Source organism: Photinus pyralis, unplaced genomic scaffold, assembly GCF_008802855.1.
Source record: "Photinus pyralis isolate 1611_PpyrPB1 unplaced genomic scaffold, Ppyr1.3 Ppyr1.4_LG7, whole genome shotgun sequence".
NCBI lineage: Eukaryota > Metazoa > Arthropoda > Insecta > Coleoptera > Lampyridae > Photinus > Photinus pyralis.
The window spans coordinates 37,785,025-37,810,272 of record NW_022170738.1 but is presented as its reverse complement, the minus strand read 5'-3'; the positions used below and the strand labels follow the sequence as shown (position 1 = coordinate 37,810,272).

The 25,248-nt window shown below is 37.3% G+C and overlaps 1 protein-coding gene and 1 long non-coding RNA gene across 9 annotated transcripts in view; both read left to right on the top strand.

Annotated features, from left to right (window-relative positions):
* Positions 1-14,312, top strand: part of LOC116177237 (dentin sialophosphoprotein) — a 234,778-nt gene extending 220,466 nt beyond the window's left edge. For 4 of the 6 annotated variants that reach the window (XM_031496152.1, XM_031496150.1, XM_031496155.1 and 1 more), the window contains 9 exons: positions 7,208-7,432; positions 7,487-7,847; positions 7,893-8,108; positions 8,156-8,423; positions 8,469-8,683; positions 8,731-9,376; positions 9,705-10,830; positions 11,798-11,954; positions 13,721-14,312. In XM_031496152.1, the coding sequence (XP_031352012.1) occupies positions 7,208-7,432; positions 7,487-7,847; positions 7,893-8,108; positions 8,156-8,423; positions 8,469-8,683; positions 8,731-9,376; positions 9,705-10,830; positions 11,798-11,954; positions 13,721-13,995 (3,489 nt within the window). In that variant the 3' untranslated portion in view covers positions 13,996-14,312. Of the gene's footprint in view, positions 1-7,207; positions 7,433-7,486; positions 7,848-7,892; positions 8,109-8,155; positions 8,424-8,468; positions 8,684-8,730; positions 9,377-9,704; positions 10,831-11,797; positions 11,955-13,657 lie in introns of all 6 variants that reach the window. The other 2 variants (XM_031496151.1, XM_031496154.1) reach the window with 2 other exon arrangements.
* Positions 14,313-20,768: 6,456 nt separating this feature from the next.
* On the top strand, positions 20,769-24,445 carry LOC116176762. Of its 3 annotated transcripts, none has more exons than XR_004146514.1 (7): positions 20,769-22,183; positions 22,296-22,357; positions 22,485-22,798; positions 22,858-23,274; positions 23,324-23,453; positions 23,523-23,642; positions 24,082-24,445. It is a non-coding gene; the product is annotated as an uncharacterized LOC116176762 (long non-coding RNA). The 3 variants fall into 3 exon arrangements; XR_004146513.1 differs by having other exon boundaries at positions 23,523-24,161; positions 24,225-24,445; XR_004146512.1 differs by having other exon boundaries at positions 23,523-24,445.
* Positions 24,446-25,248: the final 803 nt, after the last annotated feature.

The window sequence follows — 25,248 nt, the reverse complement described above, 5'->3', positions numbered from 1 at the left end:
AAATCAACTGAAACAAAAAATGGGACTTATCTAGGAATAACATTCATCCAGGATAACCCATACCGCCTTACTTTCCGTCGACAAGTTTACGTACAGTCTGAATTTACAGTTAAAATGTTTCCATTGTAACCAACAGGCAACCAATGTAAAAACCTACCACAGAACGCTGTCGATAGAGACATCTTTTCACACAGGGAGACCGCGATACCCCCCCACCATTCAGAATCCCAATCGTCATCGACTAAAGAATTTTTTACCTGAATAGAAAAATCCGACATGAAAACTCTTTGTATTTATTCGTAAAAAACACCAGATTTGCATTTAAAAACTGTAATTATACCGCATACAGGATGCTCCACTACTACCTACTGCTGGCGCTAAGCCCAAAGTAACGTCTGCATGACCTAGTTTACACAATAATATGGAGGAGAATTTTTTGGGGGAATTTTCGGAAGGATATTTTAATTTTGCTACAGGAGACGGGAACCTAAGAATTCCGCACTTATTCCAAACGCACATTTTTTAAGGTCAAGCACCAGATACGCATTTCCTTAAAATTAATTTAATTAATAATTTAATTAATAATTAAAATAATTAATTAATAATTAATTTTGGCTTACATGCTGAGATTTATTAAGATGAAATTGTTTTTGTGCAGTAGAAAAACCAAAACGGCTTTTACAATACTTTTAAACATAAACTTAGTACATTCCCCTTACCTTCCCTATTAAACCTCAATATCTATAAGAATAAGATAAAAGTAATTATTACATTTCGAGCTCTAGATCGTCATAAAGAGTACTTATTATATAAACGCGCGCTTAACTTAAGAAGTAAAACGCCATCATCATTTCCAACAGATCCCCTTATTAAACTTAGTTAAACTTTACACCCCAAACATACACAATGCTACATAATTTTCAATACCGAAGCTTTTCATTCTTTCAACAATAGGGTCACTCTACGCAATCAAATACGGACACGTTACAATGGATACACATTTTCAAAATAATCATTCAAGCAGCCTGACAACAAGCGAGCGGGCGTTATTTCCTCTACAATGACAAGGGGAAAACTAAATTTCACCGATACGTTCCGTAAAAGGATAACTTTGGAAAGTAATTATTAACTTCTAACGGAATTACATAATTTCGTAACATAACGTTAGTTAATTGCAACAAGGAAATGCTCGAAAAGTTCGCGAAAAAAAAAAGGTCTGATTGGGTAAAGTTTCCAAATTACTTCCTCGACCGTTTTGTTTCGTCAACTCTTGAATTTAAATCAAACTATTTTCTCATTTCCATTTCTTACTTTATAATGAAAGCTAAATCAACAGCAAATTTAACGATCCGTATTCATAATGGAACGTCTAGATTGCTACATTAGTTTTTATTAATTGGACGATTACATTATTATTCATGACGCTGCAGTTATACCGAATGATATTATTAACTGGTGGACAATAGCTTTCTGGTCGTTAAATAATAATTTTAGTAGCGAGATTTTGAACAGCAAACTTTTATGTATTAAAATCAATGGTTACGCTTTGACGAAGCAGTCTTCTCGTTTCAGGAACACAAGTTCGTAAACCCTAAATCAACTACCAGAAACTTTCATCCCACTTTCGGATTTTCTTCAACATAGGAAAATTTACACATATACCGCTTCATAGCGAACGTGAACGAAAGTATGGAAATAAGAACTATAACAACGTGTACATTTTCGATAAAAGTTGGCATTTTCCAGATAAAACGTTATTGAGAGACCGCAGTCGAAGTTAGACTTTCATACGCATTACTGGGGTATGAGAATTTTATTTTCGCATAATCGTGATAATTCTAAACTGATTTTCGCGAGAGAGCACGTACCAATTTGGGTACGCTAATTAAAATTATAATCTGGAGTATTACGTTCTTTCGCAATACGAAAGGACATTTTTTTCCATTAAAGTTTTGCATTCATCACAGATTCTGTACCATGTTTCCATATTTCTAAAAGAATGCGGCGTTTTCCAAGGAGGGATACATTTTTAACAGAAGAAAATATTACCCACGTCAATCACTGTAAGTTGTTGTAATTTTTTATTAAGGATTCTCAGATCATTTAAGGTCGACGCACATTATCGGTCAGATCACGATGCGGTGAAGTATTGTAGCAAACTATTTTTACTTTTTTTGCGCATTTTTTAAAATTAAAGATCTGTAAAAAGATGGTAAATGATACGGTTGCGTAATATGAATTTACGGATGGAAATAATAACGATTATAATTGGCAAAAGTGCAAAAGTAAAAAGATTCCTTTTCATAGTCCGTTTTCAATTTATCTAACCGACCATGTCGGATAGGGACTACTGAAATTCCCTCGTACGCTTATACCTTCGACACGTTTAAACAAATTAAAACGTTTTTGATATTTAGGTCCTTCCCAGACGTTTTAAAAATACAGGAGTAGGATTCGTAATTCATACGAACTTTTCTGCCGCCAAACCTTACATTCATCACGCGGGTGGTAAAAAGTCAGCTGTGCCACCGAAGCGACTTGTTTCCATATTTCTAAAGGAAGCGGAATTTTTCAAGGAGTCAATAACTGTAAGTGATTTTAAATAGTTTGATTCGAGATTGATTGGGAATTTGCATAAGGAATTTTGTTCAAAGTACTTAATTTTAATATTCCTGAAGGAATCGACCCGTGAACTTGCATGAAACAGATTTGTATTGCGTTTACTGATGAGAATCATTGATTGGAAAATTGCATTTAATTTCAGTGATATCATTCCTTTGGTTTGCAAAAAAGTAATTATTCAATGCTTTCCTGAAAGTACTCGTGCATTATAGTTTGATTTTGCCACAAAAATTGCAATTTTGGATTATTCCAAAGATTATTAGATTTAATAGAGATACAGTATGTAGGTCGAATGCGCCCTAAAGACCTTCTTAAAATGCCAAACTTTCTAAAACTTTCCTAAAAGAAGTTATCGAGTAAACGTGACAATAAAAAGATTGGGGGTGTTCGTATTCCAAGTGTGAAAGGAATAATTGGGGCCAGTTTGAGTTCTGAAAGTTTCTTTAATAAGGTTTTGACAGGCGATTTACATAAGAAAACTATGATTTTTACTTTTCACACTAAAAAACAAGAACATTCTCCTGTGAAGGGTTGGTGTTTCAATCTCGTCGTATGTTAAACTTCTTACGCCACTTTGGTTAACTTGCTTCTGCGCAAATTTAGTAGAAAAATCACGAACTGCGTCTTCAAAAGAACAAATAGGGCTGACTGTCCGTAAAAAAATTCGCGCAAACATTTGGACACGCTCTTCAACCGTCCTGAAGCAGCAGCATCGTTTTTTAGCTGTCTCCTGTGTTTAAGAAACTCCACTTCCATCATATAATAAACTCCGTCTTTATGAATTTTTAAATAAATCGCAAATCCAAACGAAATGCGCCAAAATCTCCATTTCTCCAAATTCTTCAATAAGATATGCATCTTATTAACACCAGAACACGTGCGATAATTAAATTTTACCTGATGATAAACCTCCTTATCGCAGACGACCTTCCTTCTAACATCTTATCTAAAATGAACTTTTTACAAAAAGTCATAAAATGAAAAAGAAAAATTTCGCATATAACAGAGGGAAAAAACACTGAAATACAAATTCAAATAAAACAAACCAACTCTGTGCTTATTTATAAATAACCCACCGAATTTGCACTAAAAAAACGAAATATTTTCACATACAGGAACTGTCAACTTTATGATTCATTAATAACTCTACAACTTTATGGGGGGCAAAAATCCAAAATTTTAATTTTATAAATTAGAGCTCAAATGGAAAGGAGAGGAATAAATGAAAGTGTGTATTGATCTATAATCGCGGGCATCCTACTAAAATACAAAACTGCCGTAATAATTCTGAATTATGAAAAATAAACTGTGGGAATTATCGTGGCGTTTGACACCATTAATTTTCCTATTGTACCTGCCAAAAACTGAAAGGCAAATACTCATTAACCCAGCCCACATTGATCAGAAACGTGTTAAATCTCAATGTTCGTAGCTTGCAAATAAATCATCAACCCATATGGATGTAAAAGTGTCTAAATCGCGATTTATCACAGCGCCCGTTGACATATTGCCGAAGATTCGAATATGCGTCCATATTGACAATTGGCAAACATTGAGGCGGCGGTGAATAATTTTCAACTGATCTTAAGAATTGAAAAGTATTGGCACCCCGTACGTTTTTATTTATTAATGGTGACAATGATGGATGGCGTCTGGCGTTCAATTTTTACGTGAGATAAAGCGCAATTGCCTCTTTATCGTCGGCTTAAGTGCAAGACATCCAACTATTGACAAATGTCAGGAGATTAAATAAGTTGCGTGTTTTCTTGGCGCACGTTTCGGGCTGTACCTATGATTTAGATAAATTTCCGTAAATAACCGCACGGATCAATATCAAGGGATTGTAAAGTCTCCCTTCAGTGTTTAGTTGCTAATCTGTTTCACCCTCGTAACAACTGTACATTCGCCCAAAACCGCCCCTATTAGAACCGTGTGGCGATAGTTACATAAGCATGTGAGTCAAACCTTTAGACTACGTGTACAATGCGGTGAATATATGTCAAAATGGAGATAACGCTAAATTCGAAATGGTGTGACTCAGTTTAAGGTACGATAAGTAACAGACGCCAGGGAAGTATTCCCTTACCCTCTCCCAAGTAAACTGGTAGACGACGTAAAAAGGTTTTTTTGTTTGGGGAATGCACTTGCATTGTATTCCTTGTAGTTTCGAAAGTTGCGGGTTTTTATTCTTAATTTTACCTGACCATCCCAAAAATGGCATAATCAACCCCATTACGTTTATTTTAAAAAAGGTGCCAAGTTGAAAATTATTTTATGAAACAAAGCATAAACGAATTAAATAGCGTTTTTTAGGGAATGATACGTTTAAATTAATAATCAATAATCATTCTGAACATTTGAGCAATTCCCATCGACTATCCTTAAAATGGGATAGATATATAAATTGGAGGGACATTTCAATGGGAAATTTCGGGTAAAAATTCAGTTGAATGTAAATGGCTGAAATAGTGGAAGGTCCGGGTCGATCTGAGACAATTTTTTTTGAGGGCCTCAAAAAGAAGCAGTGTACAACCTTCCTTTTTTACCAAAAATCGACTGCACTAAAATTTCTCGGGAAAACGCTTTTTCTTATTAATCTTGGTGCGTAGAATCCAAAACAATTCGTACTTTTTCGATCAGGCTTCTCAATCAAAAGTTATAGACTAGAAACCAATTTCGAAAGAAAATTCAAAGGGCTGTAACTTTTGAACTAGTAGCCCAATCTTGGAAATATTTGAAATTATGGATTCTACAGGCCACATTCTATAAGAAACATTTTTTTCCGGGTCGATCTGAGACAATTTTTTTGAGGTCCTCAAAAAAAGGCAGTGTACAACCTTCCTTTTTTACCAAAAATCGACTGAACCAAAATTTCTCGGGAAAACACTTTTTCTTATTAATTTTGGTGCGTAGAATCCAAAACAATTCGTACTTTTTCGATCAGACTTCTCAATCAAAAGTTATAGACTAGAAACTAGGGAATGCAATACCGGGATTGCGGGGTCCCGAAATACCGGGATCCCGGTATTTAGTTAGGTCGAAGGTACTTTTTTGTTAAATGTTGTGATAATTAGCGATTTATTTTAATACAGAAGTTAACCGCATAGAAATGCTTATTGGCCAATTTATTTAAAGTTTTGCGAGATCCCGCAAATACCGGGATCCCGCGAGATTAACATCTAATAATCCCGCAAATACCGGGATTGAGATTTTGCTGCGGGATTGCATTCCCTAGTCCGCACTGTTAAAAGCGCCTTAAAAATAGGCAAACCACGTAAAATACCCTAAATAAATTCTCCCTGGGTATTTGACAATTCCCTTCAACCTTCCTAGATGTAAGAAAATACAAAACAAACCCTGAACATACATATTTCACCCATTTTATGGGCGGGTATTGAAATGGTACCTTGCGCTTAAGAAACCCGCTATAGCAAGTGCCGTCCGGGGTTGCGGGGGTGGCGGCATAGCTGAAATTGAACCTTAGGGTGTCTAGAACATCCTCTGAAAGTTTCATAAAGTTATCACAAAATGCAAGGTTGAAACCTATTTTGACTCTTCACCCCTGCACTATACAGATTCGATTGCAAAACACATATAAAAAAGCTATGGGCAGACATTCAAAACGAGCCTTGGAAGGAGCAAAAGGTAAAATTATCCCAGAGTATCCCTCTTCTTCCAGATTGAGCTTTCTGTATAACCTAATTTGCTTTGTTTTCAGCACTACGTTTTATTTATGAAAAGCTTAAATGAACTAATAGGTCATTTTTGTAGTACAACAGTAATGCACAGTTTTAATTATAGCTTTCTCCTGTATTAACATCCATTTTTGTTTCCGCTGTTGCAGCTTATATGCAATTATAGTAACTTTGTCTTTCCCACTTACAAATTTCAGTCATAAATCATAATTAAAAATCATTCGGCTGACAGCTCAACTTTTGGGTGTGTAGAGCCTATACGAACATCAGCCTAATTTCTAGTTTAAACTAAACTAATTACGCCAGATTAGACGATAATCTTGTATAACATTAATATTAGTCAGTCAAATTTTTAAGGATAAGATTTAATTTTTAGCCGCCCGTTGCTTCGCGTCGTAAGGAGATATTGAGAAAAGCCATACATAAACTTTACTAATTACAGTTGAAATTTGGAATTGGTAACAAGTTTGTAACTTATACTGCGGCTGGGGAGGACGGGCGTTGGTTGGTTTATGATTACCCGAGTTGCTAATGTGAATGTTAATTTAACCAATTATCTTTATATCGGCAATATCTTCTTCTTGCTGATTAACTTAGGATGACGGTAATTATATACTTGGTTGCTATGTTACACTTGTATTTATTACTGCGTGTAAAGTTATCGATTCCTCGTGCTTTTACACTTGCACAAGCAGTTGACAAAATACCGTGTCTTAGATGGGGTTATTTCGAAGTTTTATTACGTTTAAGGGGTGGCACTTTTATTTTATTAAGAAATTAAAATCATCAATGGCAATTATTTTCAAATGATCTTCAACCTTCGCCCATTTTGCATTTAGTATTGTCTAAGTGTCAAAAGATGATTATTAATTGTTAATATTTGTTTGTAGAGCCGTTGCCAACAGTACCAGACCACAATTACAAGACTGAACCAAGAAATCACAACTTTGAGGCAGCAGGTAGACAAAGTACATTCGGAACCAGGAAGTCGCGAAGGTGCGCTCCAAGCACACTCGGTGGCCCTTCACCGTCAAGCCGAGGAATCGAGAAAGCAATACGAACGTTGTTTGGACGATGTTGCAAATCAAGTCGTCAAAGCACTTTTGGCGCAAAAGGTAGACATCGCATGTCACATATATGTCATTCAAATAAAAATGTTCAAATTTTAGGGTTTGCGTGAAGAAATCACAAATCTTCACAAAAGGATTCAGGACTTAGAATCTCAGAATAGGGCATTAACTTCAATGTTAGTTCATCAGTTGAGAGGAGACTCGATGTCCGCATCCGATTTGGATCTTTCTGCATCCAATCATCTCGCTTTGGAAGACTCCAGCAAAATCGAAGATAACACCTCCGCCGATGTGTCCCCGACAAACTTAATGAAGACTAGCTTAACTGTCAAGCACTGCAACTCGTTCAATTCTGACGTTTTGGATAATAGTTCAAGCGAAAGCCACACCGAGACGATTACAAATTTCAAAATCTTAACGAAAACCGAAAAACACCTCTCTGCCGATTCTAATCTTATAGGTATGTCAATTTCGCACTCTTCGCGGATGATGCATCTCTTTTTAGACAAACAATTTTCGTTGGAAGACAAGAAAAGGCATCAGATATTAACGCAACTTTGGACTGAACTGAAAGGGACTGAAGTAACACCCAAACGGCTTCTGGAGGCTTTATCCTCTGTCGATTCGTCACTGTGGATACCGCCCCAGCGCCCTGTTTCGCTTAACTTACAATTGCCGATTTTGCAAGCGGCGAAGTATCGCAGAAGTAGGCCAATCATCGGTAATTTCCACGTCTGCGAGATGTCCACTACTAAACTTTTGTTGTAGCACAATCGTCGAAAAGTGAAGAGGAAACAACCGGAAACGAATCTCCAGAGAGTGGGAACCGTGACGAAGGTTACTCCACGATGTCTTCTGACGTACAGGCCGAGGTGTCCAAGGCATCGGGCGAAGTCGTGAGCGCTAGTCGAGGATTGGAAGATCTGAAAGAAGCGACTGATGAGACTGAGGTTGCCGAAACGCGACTGCTAACTACTGATAATCAAGATTCCGATATTTTATATATTCCTATTAATCTCCTCGGCATTAACCCTAGGTAAGATTGCAAATTTCTACGTAATTTTTTCATTAGGTATTTTAGGAACAGCTACCCTCCCTCAAAAGAAATTTTACCATTTCAACACATAATGCGAAGCTTCTCCGACTCGCATCTCTGTATTAAAATAACAACGGCGCCAAGCCCTTGCTACTCTTTGAGTTCGCCAATTTCTAGCAGCCCGAGCATTCTGTTGTTGGATATTACTGAGAAAAAGATGAATCCACTGCGGCGAGTGAAGGCGGCCGCTAGTTTGCTAGGTAAGGCCGTTACTTGACTAGTAATTGAACTACCATCTAATTACTAGTCATTTGTTTAGCAAGTGGCGCCATGGATTTTTTGGACGACCAAACCAGTCCGAGTTCGTGGTCGAGTGCGGCGGAAGAATGTCTCAAATGTACAACGTTGGACGCCGAGTACATCCAGCAATGGCTGCGATTGGACGAGACGAGGTCGGCGATACAGCAGCACCATCGAGACATGCTGGAGCTCGAGTACGACCACACGGAGCTCGAAGATTGGAGTTTGAGTTTGTCGAACGACGACGGTCGCAACGAGAAAAAAACCGACGCGACGACGCCTGGCCAAATTTCGCTGTCGACCACCTTGCCGAGCATTCAGGAGAATAACGCGCTGGAACTGGAGGAGGATTCGAACGAGTGCCTGTGGAATAACTCGAGTTATATGATGGATCGGGAGGGTCACGAGCTGGTCGCGTTGCTGATGGATACGAACGATTGCCAGGGGGAGAAACAGTGGCCTTATGCAGTGCATGATTGTTTAAATTTGAATAATTCGTCTGACAATAGCTGGTCAAGTAACGGCTCCGACTGTTGCCATTCCTATGAGCCGGAAACGTACTCGAAACGATCGTCGGCGGCCTTAAGCGGTTGCAGTGACGATACGGGGGAACTTCCAGCTATTGGTACTGATTTTACTAGGGACTTTTATAGGTGAGTCTTTTCGCCCATTTTGTGTAGGCATATTTTTCGCATAAAGGTCCACGCAAACTGACGCGAGAATGCGAGAACGGAAGCGGGATATGAGTGCGACGGGCACCGGTATACATACTTGCATATCCCGCTGTACAAGTGTATCCCGCATCCTTCCCGCTCCCATTCCCGTATTCCCGCATCGGTTTGGGTGGACCTTCACACGCTAATTTTCGCTTGTTGATTTTAAATTTAACGTCCACCAACCTTGTGTTTAAATTCAATTTTTGCTGAAAGTTCTATCAGTTGACGTTGGATTTTCCTACAAAAATTGCATTTCTCGTTCCAGATTGGTTAAGTTTGAAAGTACAAAAAGCCTAGCATCAACGTCTTCCAGAAGTTTAGGAGGTGCTTTATCGGAAAGCGGCGATCGAGAGACGGCGTTGCAGAACGTCCTAACGTTCATCGCCGAGCAGCAAAAGTACGTGCATTCTTGCGATGGGAAGGACCCGAGACCGTGTTCTGTAGGCGATATCGCTAAGGATTTCAACATAGACGGTCCGCCTCAAAATACCGAAAGTGTGACTAAAATATCGAAGAATGAGAATTATGTAACGCTTAAGCAGCTCGCGACGGAGTACTCTTTAAATGAACAAAATTCCATTAAGGATATTCCTGCGAATGTAAATTTAGAATCGTACCCGAATATTTCGTATGCCGAAGAGGTTTGTTTGGTTACTCCTTTGGATGTGGAAAGTGAAAATTGTTCGAATATTAGTGAGCACCCTGTTGATATTTGCAGTAGTATAAGTGTAGAAATAAGCGCTACGGATTTTAATAATACAGTTTTAGATTTAAAGGTCCACGACGCCAGTGATAATAGTGATAATTTGACTATTTCTAGTGATTTAATTAAATCTGGTGATACATTGTGTAGTGACACGCAGAATAATATGAGCGAATCGATAACGTCGAGTACTAGCACGCCGGATACTGTCGTTTCAAAAATACCTAGACTAAAGCAGACACCTTCAAAAATTCCTGTTAGTCCTAATAAAAGTGTAAAGAATAATCAAAACAATAACAATAACGTACACGAATCGAAATTGCCAAAGAGTAAGATACAGTACAAAAGTTCCAAAATTTCGAGGCCGATCGGCGCTCAGAAGCAGAAGGCCGTGCAAATGCAGAACTCCCAGCCGCAACCTGTGATCACTTCGGAAAGACTTCCACAATATTCGTCGGGCGTGATAAGTACCATAATAGACGGACCTCCGCATCGGGCCGTTAGTTTTCACGAGCGCGCCACCTCCAAGGATGTTATCGACGAACTTAATCGAATGATTCAGAAAGGGGATGACGTTGTCATTAATCAGGAGAAAAGTGATGATAATCACAGTACAACTTTGGATGAGGCGTGTAGACCGACAGGATGGATACATGTGGAAAAGGATATTGATCTCACTGATCCCAAGGTAATATAACTTTTTTTAACAACATTGGACAGATTTTGCGTTTTTTTTTATTAATACAATAGAAATGGGATAGTATTATACTGGAATTGCAGGATCGGTTTGTTTAGTTATATTTAAAATAAAAGTAAATACAGTGCCGATCTGCCGACACCTAAATTATGAGAAATCAGTAGTTACTCGCCTCAATACACTCCGCCACCTCAACTCGCTTATAAATATAAAAGCTAAGAACATTCTCAGTAGGCCTATTTAAAAAAGATTGTGTTGTTGGCACTAGTTTTCGACTATTAAATTTGACCATAGCAAGTTGCTTATTTGACATTGACGATTTTTCTCTGCGAGATCGATTCGACTTCATTTAGCAGAAGCAGTTTCTGATGGCGCGTCATGTGACTGTCGGGCTTAGGTGACCTCCTGGGGTAATGATATGCCACTAATGAGCCACATTGTCTTCCTGGTGGTTTGTATTCCAGAGATGGAGCTGTTCGAGGTATAACCGAGGTTGATATTAAAACAAGGTAATGCGCATTTTTTTATTCCGGATTTTTCACGTGACCTGAAGGACATGGTGCCCTAGTGTGAATTCGGCAGTAATACGTCGGGTTTCCAAAGTCGAGGTCCTTCAAGAAAAGCACAATTTCTAATGTGCCACAAAATTTCCTTTTGTTATTGAAGTTTTATGAACACAATGCTTTGATAGGTATTGTTTTGGGATTGGGAAAGAAGTAGGTATTGTTTTCTTAGCAATTTAACTAAATTTATAGCGTAATAAATGAGAACCTTACTGCCATAAAGATTTTTAATAGCACATGAGTGCAACAAGTCTCCTAGGACCACGCTGTATTTCTCCACATTTAAAATTAATATTTCACAGTAAAACTACGTGACTCACACAGCTTTGCGAAAAAGCACTTTGTTTTCTTTTACCTGCAACAACGTTAGTCAGCGTTTATTTTCTGCTCCATAGGCACGCGCCAATTTATTAGATGTTATGATGGCCTCTGTGTCTAGCGATTCTTCTCCAACGTCGTCGTGCGGCGGAAGTGTCGGTAGCGATTCAACGGAAGAGGCGCCCGACTATGGCCATCTTCATCGGCTGCACAAATTTCACCGCCAGAAAAAAGGTAAGTCCTAAACGTTTTCGTTTTTTTCTTTTAACGGAATTGGAAATCTTTGGTTGGTGAAATTTACTTCCACTTGCCTGTAGTAAAAGCATGAATGCACTTAGTCAATACTGCTTTAGTGAAAATGATTTATTGGGAACTTGCTTGTGTGCTTGCACTTTAAAATCCTTTACATATACAGTTCGTTCGGCCTTTGGAAACACGTCAAATAAACTCAGTAGTATCATTTTCATTACTTAGTTTAGAATTTAACCTCATCTCTTTTTTTCTGTTATTAGAATGGTGGTGTAGATTTTTATTTCATTTATGCTCTCATAAACTTTTTAACCGAATAAAGCTTAATCGGGACTTGTGGGATTATTTAATAGTAAAGTCTATTAAATAGCACCATTTTTGTCTTAACACTGTAATCACAACATTCTCGCATTTTTTTAATTTCTAAACGTATCCTGTAGCATCTTTCATGTTTGAAGAACTCTATTCGTCACACCCATACACATGGCTCAGGATGGCCACTAAGCAACATCATTTAAAAAACCTGGCATAGAGATACATTGTTGTATTGATAAGCAGCACACAAATATCCATTTTGGATTCTTTTTTGTTCAAATGCATAGGTACTAATCTTCAGGTTGAGATAGGTTAAAGCGCTTTAGGTGGCATATCTGTTCATTTACTAATCGAATCCAAAAAAATTCAGTAATGAAGCTATTGCGGTTTTCTTGAAAAGCTTAGGCCACACCACGTTCAGACACGGCGATAATCGCGCGATTCTCACTAGGATCTTACTTGCATGAAAATGTTCCAACCGTGCGAGACCCGCGTGAGAATCGCGCGATTATCGCCGTGTCGGAACGCAGCCTTAGCGCAAACGCATTTACAGTAAGTCTGTAGCTTCGTTAGCAAATCATCTCTATACTGATGAATTTTTAATTCAGTTTATTACTTGAACGGTAAATTCAAATGTACCCAATGGCGGCGTTACTGTTAGAAATTCTAGCCAATGAAACACATATACGGTATTATAAAGCATATGTTGCCAGGCTATCAATGTTGTTGCGGCATGCAATTGGATGTTTTTTCAAAGAATAGCATCATTCTCTGCAAAACATCCAATGGCATGCCTCAACAACATTGTTGGCCTGACTTATGCTTATAATACCGGCCGTAAAAGTTGCTAGGAAACGACTGCGCACTAGTGCTTTCGCCTGTATTTAACTGAATTTATCTCTAATTTAAAGAAAACTACTCGTAAACTATGGGTGTGACTAATGTGGAGGTTCTGTTTCGTATAAGGTGATCCACTTTACTATTGTATTATGTTATCCTTGTTTTCTTTGTGCATTATGGTATGAAAATGTTAATCTATGGCGGAATTTTAAAATTATATTTACTGAAAATATGATAGTTGTAACACCGTATATCTTTCTAACAAGATCTATAGGTACCGATATGGGAAATGTATAAAACACTGATTGGGCTCCTCATTAAAATTGAGAAGGATGTATATCCGTTACCGCATGTGAGTATTGTTTTTGATAAATTATTGTACAAGGGAATACTGTCATATTTTTGAACAATTTTGATTAAATCGCCAGACAAGGATAACAGGCAGGTATCATTAGTATTTATGCATCATCTTTTACGCGAATTGTGATTTCGGTCAATTAGCTGAGCGAACTGTACAATGTTGGGATTTTAAGCATCAGCGTCAGCGCCATGCACGCCCATCACGGAGACAGCCGTCTGAACTGACCTTCTTCCAGTCAATGCGGCGCGTCCGGAGCTTGCCGTCGTCCGTGCGTCGGTACCAATTTCGAGACCGAGCATAATCGGACGCCCCGATTTTTTTATACGATACGGCGAAAAGGAAAAGGAGGCGGTGGCGAGCTTCGACTTCCTAGACGAACTGAGCACGACGAGCAGCTCGCTATCTTGCTCGCTCGAAGAGAACGAAGACAAACTAACCGAGACGAATATGAAAGAAACTATTAATCGATCTGATTGTGTTATAGAAATTAGCTGCGATCTGCAAAGTTAGTGACTATTTTCATATTTCTTTACGATGTATATTATCCCTCGCTATTTATTTAAAAAATGTTGATGACTATATGTACATATGTTTGGTATTTATTATTTTTGTGTATACGGAAGAACGGAGGGACTACCTTTTTTTCAAACTTGATATGGTGTACTTAGGCATGTAAATGATTTGAAACGATACGAATTAAAGTTTTGTAGTCCAGAGTACGTTGTGATAATATCCTCTAAAAGTAACAATAAATATCTGTTTTATGTTAAATATAGACATAGATTATCGTGTACAGATATAAACGCAAATAAAAATACTCGTTTGGATATTCGTTATTAGTGATAGCGAACAATAATTTATTTTACGATTAGTTTATGCATTAAACGATAACATTCTTTTATTTGTCTAATTGTGCCCTGAATACTAATATGACACTTATTTTAATAAATATCATGTATACAACGTGTACGTATTGTGTGTAGAGTGAGTATTTTTATATAGGCTTACTTATTATATTACTAGTACAAATTTAGACATAGATTTCTTTAAATGGAAAAGATTCCTTTCCATTTTCCTGCCAATATGTTATTATCCATTGTCATCCTATTAGCGGCATAAATTAATTCATTTTTCGATTTCGTGCTAAGTAGGTACCTATTTTATAAGCTGTATAAAAGTTTTATTCGCGTCTTTATTTAAATTTTGATTTAATATGTACAGTAATCAACCAAAAAGGAATATCAATGCAGTTAGTATTATTAAGTCGCTATTATTTTGTAATTAATTAAATTATCAATCTGCTTATATCATTATTTCATTTTAAATAAACCTTTATGGTGCAAAGTTATCGAATGATTAATTTTGATGTAATGAAAATAGGTATAGGCCCTACTAATCAATACAATTAAGGTCGTTCTATTCCAAAATTGTAAAGACAAACATTTTATATACCATTTTATCAAGAAGTAGACAAAGGGATTTACGTGTATTGTTTTTACCTATGTCTACTTTTAAATGGCAAAATTTTTTTAGGCAGCTTTATTTTATGCATTCAAAATAACTTCCTAAAAAAATACAGATGTAGCTGTCATATTAATTAATTTGAATACTGTTGCTTTGGCTTCACAGGGAATAATCTCTTACGCTCCTTAAACTGTGACCGCCACTATACTAATTGACAACAAATAGAACTGTTTGGTGTCGTTTTAAAGTAGTTTTTGGTCTGTGAGTTGGTGGTAGATGTTTGCACATTTTCTGTAATTACTCCTTCCCCTCCCCCTAATTTAAAAGAATCACGGGTACTAATAACAGAAGTTTCAAACGAAACAAAACAAAAACAATTTAAAACTAAAACAAAATGTATTTAAAATCATATGTATGAAAGAATTACATTTGTTTTACAGGACAGGGCATAAACATTACAGGGCGACGCTTAAAAAAATGCTCTTGCGTTTTATAGAATATCCGCGGATGGCTGCTGGAGCGTGACGCGACGGCGAGTTGGCAAGGCGTACTTGTTCTGCAGGCGGAACAGTAGTAGACGTGAATTTTTAATGGTAAAGAAACAGTGTAGGCACGAGTAACATCCTCTACAAGATGGTGATTCTACCAAACCCATGCAGTGCACTGCTTGTAGTTTACAGTACCCAGAAAGTATGCCCACGAGCCCACCTCGTAATAGAGTTGTAATTTTGTCGTACATTAATAATATTTTTGTTTTCTTGTTTGATTTTGTTTACAGCATTTCAGCTAAGTTGCATACGCGCTGTTGTCAAGTTTGTAAGATATGCTAAAAAAAATGGAAATTTAAACATCTATTGAAGGTGTTAGTATGGGTTCATGTGTAGGTGGTGAGTGAGTTACAGGTCATCGAGTTGGCTATGCTATTTTGGTTCGAATATATCCCTTGCAGATGTCCATATGTAGTCCTAGGTATAATGAGCCTTTTGTGGAGCGCCCGGTGATTTATACTGTCACTGCTAATAAAAAAAAGTGGATGAGCTTGACCTGCATGTAAGAATAAGGATATGAAAGGTATCTATAGACCGACAGTGTTTGATCATAGCCTTTTATTTAAGTGGAAACAGCTATTGAGAGACTTTTTTAATAAAAGGTGAGTAACAGCCCCCACCAATTGCTTATCTACCTTTTTAATGATTAATGCGCGTTTGAATGTTTCGTTCAGAGTTTATACCATCTAAATTACAACTTTATAGCTGAAGTGAAATGTGACACTTTTTATTTGTTGCTCCTATAGTTAAGGGCTAAGTGAATTATAAAAGTGAGGCAAAGAAATGAAGTTTAGTGCCAAAACTTTTCGCCAAAAAATAACAACGCTGTAATAAAGAAGACTTGCTTGGGTTTCATTGTTGGCATCGTAAAACCTTCCATTGGTAATAATAAAATATAAAAGTCTTTTTCGTAAGGAATTACATAAAAAAATTGTCATTAAAAAAGTTAAGCAAAAGTGATTGCGTAAGCGAAACACATTTTTGGACCAGATTTCATTTACTAGAGAATAACCAACACTGGGAGCAGGGCTCTAGTATCCATTCAATCCAGAAAATCGTTATAGGAAAATTTCCCTATCGACGGATTTTAAGTAAGTATGTAATTCTTTAAGAGGCCAAGTCATTAAGGATTTTTTGTTTGATCTCGATCAGATTAACAGACGGAATGGTGACCCTTTTATTTACGTGTATCGAGGGGCATTTTAATAAAAGGGGAGTAATAGCCCCGAATTAATTAGCTACTTATGGCCCAGATCCGCTGAGAGAGATTGGCATATTTCTGTGAGTGTGAAATGAACATTTTCAAATTGTTTAGAAATCGCATCATTTTTCAAAAAGGGCCTTTCAAGAGTAGCTCAGGTGCTTGCCAAAGGTCTTAAAAGATCCTAGAAGTAGGCGGCAGAATGGTTTCTATTATAGCCATTAATAAAACAATTGTACTTGTATGTTAAAACACTTTCGATTTATTTGAACAGCCTTTCAGGCTTTTATGGCGAGTATTATAGGTAAATCTTGCCTATACATTTTGTTAAACAATGACTATCCGAAATCCACCGGGAAAAAACTGTTTCTTATAGATTTTGGCCTGTAAAATTTTCAGGATTGAACGACTAAGTAGTACCTACAGCAAAAGTTATGGGCACAAAATCAATGGCCAAAAAAACAGAGACCTCTTTTATTGCAGACATCTTGAGAACCGAAGGGCACATTAGGTTTAATGGGTGCCGCTCGCGGCATTTCTTGGTTAGCGTCGAGTTGTTAGCGAAGGCCCGCACCCCGGCGAGACTTGCTCTTGAATAAAGACATCATTTGAATATGCTAACACCAGAACATGCACGAGTTAAGCCTTGGCGATATAAAATCTAAAATTCCAAAGTGGTGACATTACATTTCATATTGTATTGACTATTCGCAGCATATGCAATTCGGTTCATAAATAGCCGAGGTGACAAAAATCATCAAAGTCATGGTGTGAGATCGAAGGATGTCAGTGCATTTTTGTGTCGGATCAGTTTTCTATTAGTCACTTTTGACCCCATCATGATGACGTAAAGTCGAAATCGATAGCCCAAAGAAAATATTAACAAAAAAAGTTTTAACAACTTTCGCCTTTCTGCCTTTAAGTAAGATCTTATCGGGGACTACCATATATTCCCTTTGTCGGTACCCACTCCGACGTCCCGTTCACGCGCACTTTGCGTTGAAGTTTTTACAAATAAATTTGCAAAAATGCACTAAAAAGGCCCGTGAATGTCGAGGTTTAACTTTTGGCATTGCGAATTATATTGCTAAAACTATGCCTATTGCCTAGTTTGAGTTTCATGCAATTCGATTCAGAACTAACTGAAAGAAGAGCCTTCCTTATTTTTTGGACTACATTGCCAATTCACGAATTCAAAATTTTATAAAGAATCAACCTGCAAAATTTCATAGTAATCGGCCCATCCGTTCTCTTTTAAATCGATGGACATGAAGCCATCGAGCGAGTGATAGCGATTGGGAGAAAAGGCATAAGCGTCTCGATTAAAACTCGACGCAAAAAAAGAAAGGGACTTTTGATGTAGCGGTGCAATCTTGAACATTCTTGTTTTGGATTCCTAGTCGATCAAAAATAGCAATGGCATGGCAAATATGTATAGCGATTTTTTCCTGCAGAATCGAAACATAATTAATTGGACCACTCCCTCAAAAGTTGTATCTGTTTGGACTATATACGCCAAAAGTCTTCTTCACGGCCGATTTGAAATTTGTCCATTTTTCGTGAAATAGCAAAAATCTGGAAATGGAACAGAATTTTTGCGATTGACCTACTATACATTTAAAAGTGTGGGTGTATAGTTTGAGATGCGTCACTGTCTAAAAGGATTTATACAGGCATGTTATTAGGGTACCGGTTTCTTCTTATGTAAGTACCTTTATCGCCGTTATAACGTGTATTTATTCGCAAGTGCAAATCATTTATGAATGAATCGTCGATAAGTGCGGTTGTATGTGTGTTCCGTTCGTGTGAAACGATTTCTACGTGGAAATGGTGAGTTTCTTTTACATTTTTGCTTAGGTGTAGCTTTTTTAAATTCATTATTTATGATTGTCAGGGCCCTGCAGTTCGTAATTTTTGATTTGGTATTAAAAAATAATTCAATTTAAAGAGAATTTTATAAGTAATCGTTGTGTCACTTGAACCAGAGTCCTTACTTAGATGCTCACCAGAAACGGCATAGAAAAAGTCACTACAGATTCTCTTAGGTTCAAACAGTAATTTCGTCCTTCTTAGGAGAGACGTGTCCAGAAATTTTTCTAACGAGGATGGCGCATCATCTAAAGATGTCGGATACCTAACTACTTGTGTAACTTTGTGGTCAGAATTCGTCCACAAGCAAATGTTTATTTTTCCTAGGTTTCTCTTATAGTTTTGAAGTTAGGAATACTTGCAAGTAATTTAATTATCCCAGCATAATTCATGTAGGGCGTTTTGCAGGAGAATCCTCGATTCATTAAAACAAAACCCAAATGCATTATTCTTTATTGCATTAGTAAACCAGTGCACAGCTTTTACGGTGAGATGGCAACTTTGATATTCAAAGACTGCCCGGTATTTATTTAAAATTGGGGCCTTCAAGGAATGAGGCGACCTCTTAAACTTCGAAGTGGATATTATAGAATCGAAAATATTAATTGGACCACTGCCTCAAAAGTTGTATCTGTTTGGACTATATACGCCAAAATATGTGAGAAAAAGTCTCTTCGCGGCCGATTTGAAATTTGTCCATTTTTCGTGAAATAGCAAAGATCTGGAAATGGAACAGTATTTTTGGGATTGACCTACTACATTTAAAAGTGTGAGTGTATAGTTTGAAATGCGTCACTCTCTAAAATGATTATACAGGGATGTTATTAGGTTACCGGTTTCTTCTTATGTAAGTACCTTTATCACCGTTATAACGTGAATTTATTCGTAAGTGCAAATCATTGATGAATGGATCGTCGATACGTGCGGTTGTATGTGTATTTCGTTCGTGTAAAACGCTTTCTACGTGGAAATCGTGAGTTTCTTTTACCTTTTTGCTTATGTGTAGCTTTGGGGACTGTGTATTTTGTATGGTTTAAGTCGTTGTCGTAATTTGTGTGGTTGTTGCACGCTTGCAAATAAAAAGGTTCTCTAATTTTAAATTTTTAGTTACTGTCAGAGCCCTGCAGTTTGTAATTGTTGATTTGATATTAAAAAATAATTCAATTTAAAGAGCATTTTATCAGTAATCGAAGCGTCACTTTAACCAGGGTCCTTACTTAGATGCTCGTCAGAAACTGCATAGAAAAAGTCACTACAGATCCTCTTAGGTTTAAACAGTAATTTGGTCCTTCTAGGAGACAAGTGTCCAGAAATGTTTCTTACGAGGATGGCGCATCATCTAAAGATGTCAGATAACTACTTGTGTATCTTTGTGGTCAGAATTCGTCCACAAATTTTTAGGGGTGGTTTATGGTGAGTGTATATAAAATCTTGTAGAGCAAATGTTTATTTTTCCTAGGTTTCTCTTATAGTTTTGAAGCTAGGAATACTTGCAAGTAATTTAATTATCCCAGCATAATTCATGTAGGGCGTTTTGCAGGAGAATCCTCGATTCATTAAAACAAAACCTAAATTTATTATTCTTTATTGCATTAGTAAACCAGTGGACAGTTTTTACGGTGAGATGACAACTTTGATATTCAAAGACTGCCCGGTAATTATTTAAAATTGGGGCCTTCAAGGAATGAGACGACCTCTTAAACTTCGAATTGGATTTCATGTTCTGGAATCAATAAACTATTATTAAATATGTAATAATGAAATTGCGAGTGCCAGGTCTTTGTGACATCTGCGAATAATTATAAAGTAACCAGCGTATTCCTTTGGGATAGATCTTGTGTTGCCATTTAACTTTGATGTTTTTCTAATGTAATGGACTTTCCAATCTGTAGAAAAAGTTACCTAACACTACTTTGAAACAGAATACACGGGTGCGTCAAATATTCTCTCATCCATTGCTTTTGAGGGATCCTTTTAGAATCCTTTCATTTCCATAGCAGACGTTTTCTTAGGGATTAAGGAGAAGCCCATGGAATGATACTGCTGTCCGAGGTTTACCGCACCTTCCAGGTTTCCAGGATACGTTTTCATAGGCGATTCGCAATTCAAATTTAAAAATAGCATACATACATCAGGGAAAACCTGGAAGATTTCTACCCACAATTGATAGAAGATGTAGACGGATAGGTATAGAGGGAAGAAGGAGAGAACCAGCAGGGTTACCGAAACCGTAATCAAGAAGCACCGAGGCATTGAGGTAGAGAAATTTGAAGGAAAAGCAAGAGTATATATCCATGGCCCAAATCAAGATGAAATTAAGAAGACTAACGTACAAATATAGGATGCCACATCTCCTCGGATAAAAGAGGGCAGGCGGAACTCAGAAATCGAAGTGAAACAACAGAAAAAAGTGCGGAAAGAAACTGGGTATCATACTAGTCTTTTTCGCGGTCGATTTGAAATTTGTCCATTTTTCGTGAAATAGCAAAGCTCTAGAAATGGAACAGAATTTTTGGGGTTGACCTTCCACATTTAAAAGTGTGGGTGTATAGTTTGAGATGCGTCACTGTCTAAAAGGATTATACAAGCATGTTATTAGGTTATCGGTTTCTTCTTATGTAAGTACCTATATCGCTGTCATAACGTATATTTATTCGTAAGTGCAAATCATTTATGAATGAATCGTCGATAGGTGCGGTTGTATGTGTGTTCCGTTCGCGTGAAACGCTTTCTACGTGGAAATGGTGAGTTGCTTTTTACCTTTTTGCTTAGGTGTAGCTTTGGGGATTGTGTATTTTGTATCTCTTTGAAACAAAATACATGGGTGCGTCAAAATACTTTCACCTCTATTGCCTCTGATGGATACTATTAGAGTCGACTCATTTCTGCAGTCAATTTATTGGAGATGAAGGAGTAGGCCAGGAATGATGGTAATGTCCGAGTTGTACACTTCAATAGTCAATGTCTCAATGATGTTCCGGAAATGGAGAGGTACCTACGCCATCAAACGTTCGTGATATTTTCCGAGACGTTCCACTATGTGGTTCTTAGAAGAGGTTACCACGTTCTCATATATGATTCCTAATTCAAAATTGCGGAGCTAATCAACATTTAGGAACCAAATACACGGGTTCGTCAAACAAGCTTGTGATAAATTTTTTTTAAAGTAAATTTACTTTTATTGTCAACGATTTTCTTGAGATGGAGTAGTAAAGACGTCCGAGTTGTGCCTGGTTTCAGTCATTAGAGAAAGTTCAGACGTTTTCATATGGCGAGAGATGGACGCCATCAAATGATCGCGATGAGGTTTACGATTCCGATCACGTTTTGATATGTGATTACTGCAATTTAAAATGGACCTCGCCAGCAACACTTTGGAACGGAATACACAAGTTCGTCAAATACTCGAACTCTGCTTCTGATGGATTTTTTCAGTGTCGCTTCACTTTGACTTTGTGGAGTTGATTGCGATGCTGTGCGAGATGTATACCTATCCTTCCAGTCGTTAGGAGAGATAACCACGTAGTCATATGGGGCACCTAGTTCAATGGATACAATGGGACTCCAAATTCGAAATGGAATTGGTCAACATCACTTTGGTGGCTCGATGTGACTGGTAAATTGGAACTTAGTTTGGGTGATTTCATGTTTAAATTTGTTAAGCATGGGTTCATCTAGTATCATCACCTCTTTTGTTAAACATTGAATTTTTGTATGTATTTTTTTAGAGGAGGGAAAGCGGACTGTAGGTATAGTCTTGTTGTTAGACCGAATTAATACAGTTATGACGGTGAGTAACTTTATTAATAAAAGTTCAAGCATAGAGTAAATAATGTACCTACTACTCTATGGTTCAAGTTAACAACTAAATCACAATTCATAGTTTAGCATGTAACGATTTATTTTTATTGTTCTAGAGTCATCATCCTCGTACGAGTCTGTGGAAGGCGAGATGCGTAGTACGGAAACCACTCTATTTGTAGAAATCTGCAAAATACAAGGTGTTTTCTAAAATTTCAAAAAAAATTTTAAATTCATTATTTATGAATGTCAGGGCCCTGTAGTTTGTAATTGTTGATTTGGTATTCGAAAATTATTCAATTTAAAGAGCATTTTATAAGTAATCGATGTGTGACTTGAACCAGGTCCTTACTCATCTAAAGATGTCGGATAACTACTTGTGCATATTTGTGGTCAGAATTCGTCCACAAATTTTTGGGGGTGGTTTATGGTGAGTGTATATAAAACCTTGTAGAGCAAATGTTTATTTTTCCTAAGTTTCTCTTATAGCTTTGAAGCTAGGAATTAATTCTTGCAAGTATTTGCATTAATAAACCGGTGGACAGCTTTTACGGTGAGATGGCAACTTTGATATTGAAAGACTGCCCGGTATTTATTTAAAATTGGGGCCTTCAAGGAATGAAACGACGAACTTCGAATTGGATTTCATGTTCTGGAATCAGTAAATTATTATAATATGTGATAATGAAATAGCGAAAGCTGACAGGTCTTTGTGGCATCTGCGAATACTTAATTAAAAAGTAACCAGCTTATTCCTTTGGGATAGATCTTGTGTTGCCATTTAAATTCGACGTTTTGCTAACGGAATGGACCTTCCAATCGGTAGATAAAGTTACCTCGGTTTCGTATCTAAAACTTTAATTTAAAATGGAGCTGTCTAGCACTACTTTGGAACAGAATACACGGGTGCGTCACCTCTATTGCCTCTGGGGATCGTTTTAGAGTGATTTTTTAGACGAAGGAGTGATCATGGAATGTTCTAGATGCACGGGGATGTCCAAAGACGTGAACACGTTTTCAAAAGTGATTCGCAATTCAAATTCAAAAAGATGCGAGCTACCACCACTTTGAAACAGAATACACGGGTGCGTCAAATATTCTCTCATCCATTGCTTTTGAGGGATCCTTTTAAAATTCTTTCATTTCCATTGTAGACGTTTTTTTGGGGATGAAGGAGAAGGCCATGGAATGATACTGTTGTCCGCCAAATCATCGTCGATAAGTGCGGTTGTATGTGTGTTCCGTTCGTGTGAAACGCTTTCTACGTGGAAGTGGTGAGTTTCTTTTACATTTTTGCTTAGGTGTAGCTTTTTTTAATTCATTATTTATGAATGTCAGGGCCCTGCAGTTTGTAATTGTTGATTTGGTATTAAAAAATAATTCAATTTAAAGAGCATTTTATAAGTAATCGTTGTCACTTGAACCAGGGTCCTCAGATGCTCACCAGAAACCGCATAGAAAATGTCACTACAGATTCTCTTAGGTTCAAACAGTAATTTCGTCCTTCTAGGAGACATGTGTCCAGAAATTTTTCTTACGAGGATGGCGCATCATCTAAAGATGTCAGATAACTACTTGTGTAACTTTGTGGTCAGAATTCGTCCACAAGCAAATGTTTATTTTTCCTAGGTTTCTCTTATAGTTTTGAAGTTAGGAATACTTGCAAGTAATTTAATTATCCCAGCATAATAATTGATGTAGGGCGTTTTGCAGGAGAATCGTCGTTTCAATGTAAACAAATCTCAAATGTATTATTCTTTATTGCATTAGTAAACCAGTGGACCGCTTTTACGGTGAGATGGCAACTTTGATATTCAAAGACTAACCGGTATTTTTTTAAAATTGGGGCCTTCAAGGAATGAATCGACGTCTTAAACTTCGAATTGGATTTAATGTTCTGGTATCAATAAACTATTATAAAATATGCAAAAAGCGAAAGCTGCCAGATCTATGTGGCATCTGCGAATAATTAACAAGTAACCAGCTTATTCCTTTGGGATAGATCTTGTGTTGCCATTTAGATTCGACGTCTTGCTAATGGAATGGACCTTCCAATCGGTAGATAAAGTTGCCTCTGTTTCGTATCTAAAACTTTAATTTAAAATGGAGCTGGCTAGCACTACTTTGGAACAGAATACACGGGTGCGTCAAATACCTTCACCTTCATTGCCTCTGATGAATCCTTTTAGAGTCGATTCCATTATTTCCATTGCAGACGTTTTTTTGGGGATGAAGGACAAGGCCATGGAATGATGCTGTTGTCCACCAAATCATTAAGAATGGATCCTCGATAAGTGCGGTATGTTTGCTCCGTTCGTGTGAAACGCTTTTTACGTGGAAATGGTGAGTTTCTTTTACCTTTTTGTGTAGCTTTGGGGACCGTGTATTTTGTATGGTTTGACTCGTTGTCGTAATTTGTGTTGGTTTTGCGCATGCAAATAAAAGGGTTCTCTAATTCTAAATTCATTATTTATGAATGTCAGGGCCCTGCAGTTTGTAATTGTTGATTTGGTATTAAAAAATAATTCAATTTAAAGTAATCGATGCGTCACTTTAACCAGGTCCTTACTTAGATGCTCGTCAGAAACGGCATAGAAAAAGTCACTACAGACTCTCTTAGGTTCAAACAGTAATTTCGTCCTTCTAGGAGACATGTGTCCAGAAATTTTTCTTACGAGGATGGCGCATCATCTAAAGATGTCAGATATAACTACTTGTGTAACTTTGTGGTCAGAATTCGTCCACAAAGCAAATGTTTATTTTTCCTTGGTTTCACTTACCTATAGTTTTGAAGCTAGGAATACTTGCAAGTAATTTAATTATCCCAGCATAAATCATGTAGGGCGTTTTGCAGGAGAATCCTCGATTCATTAAAGATTA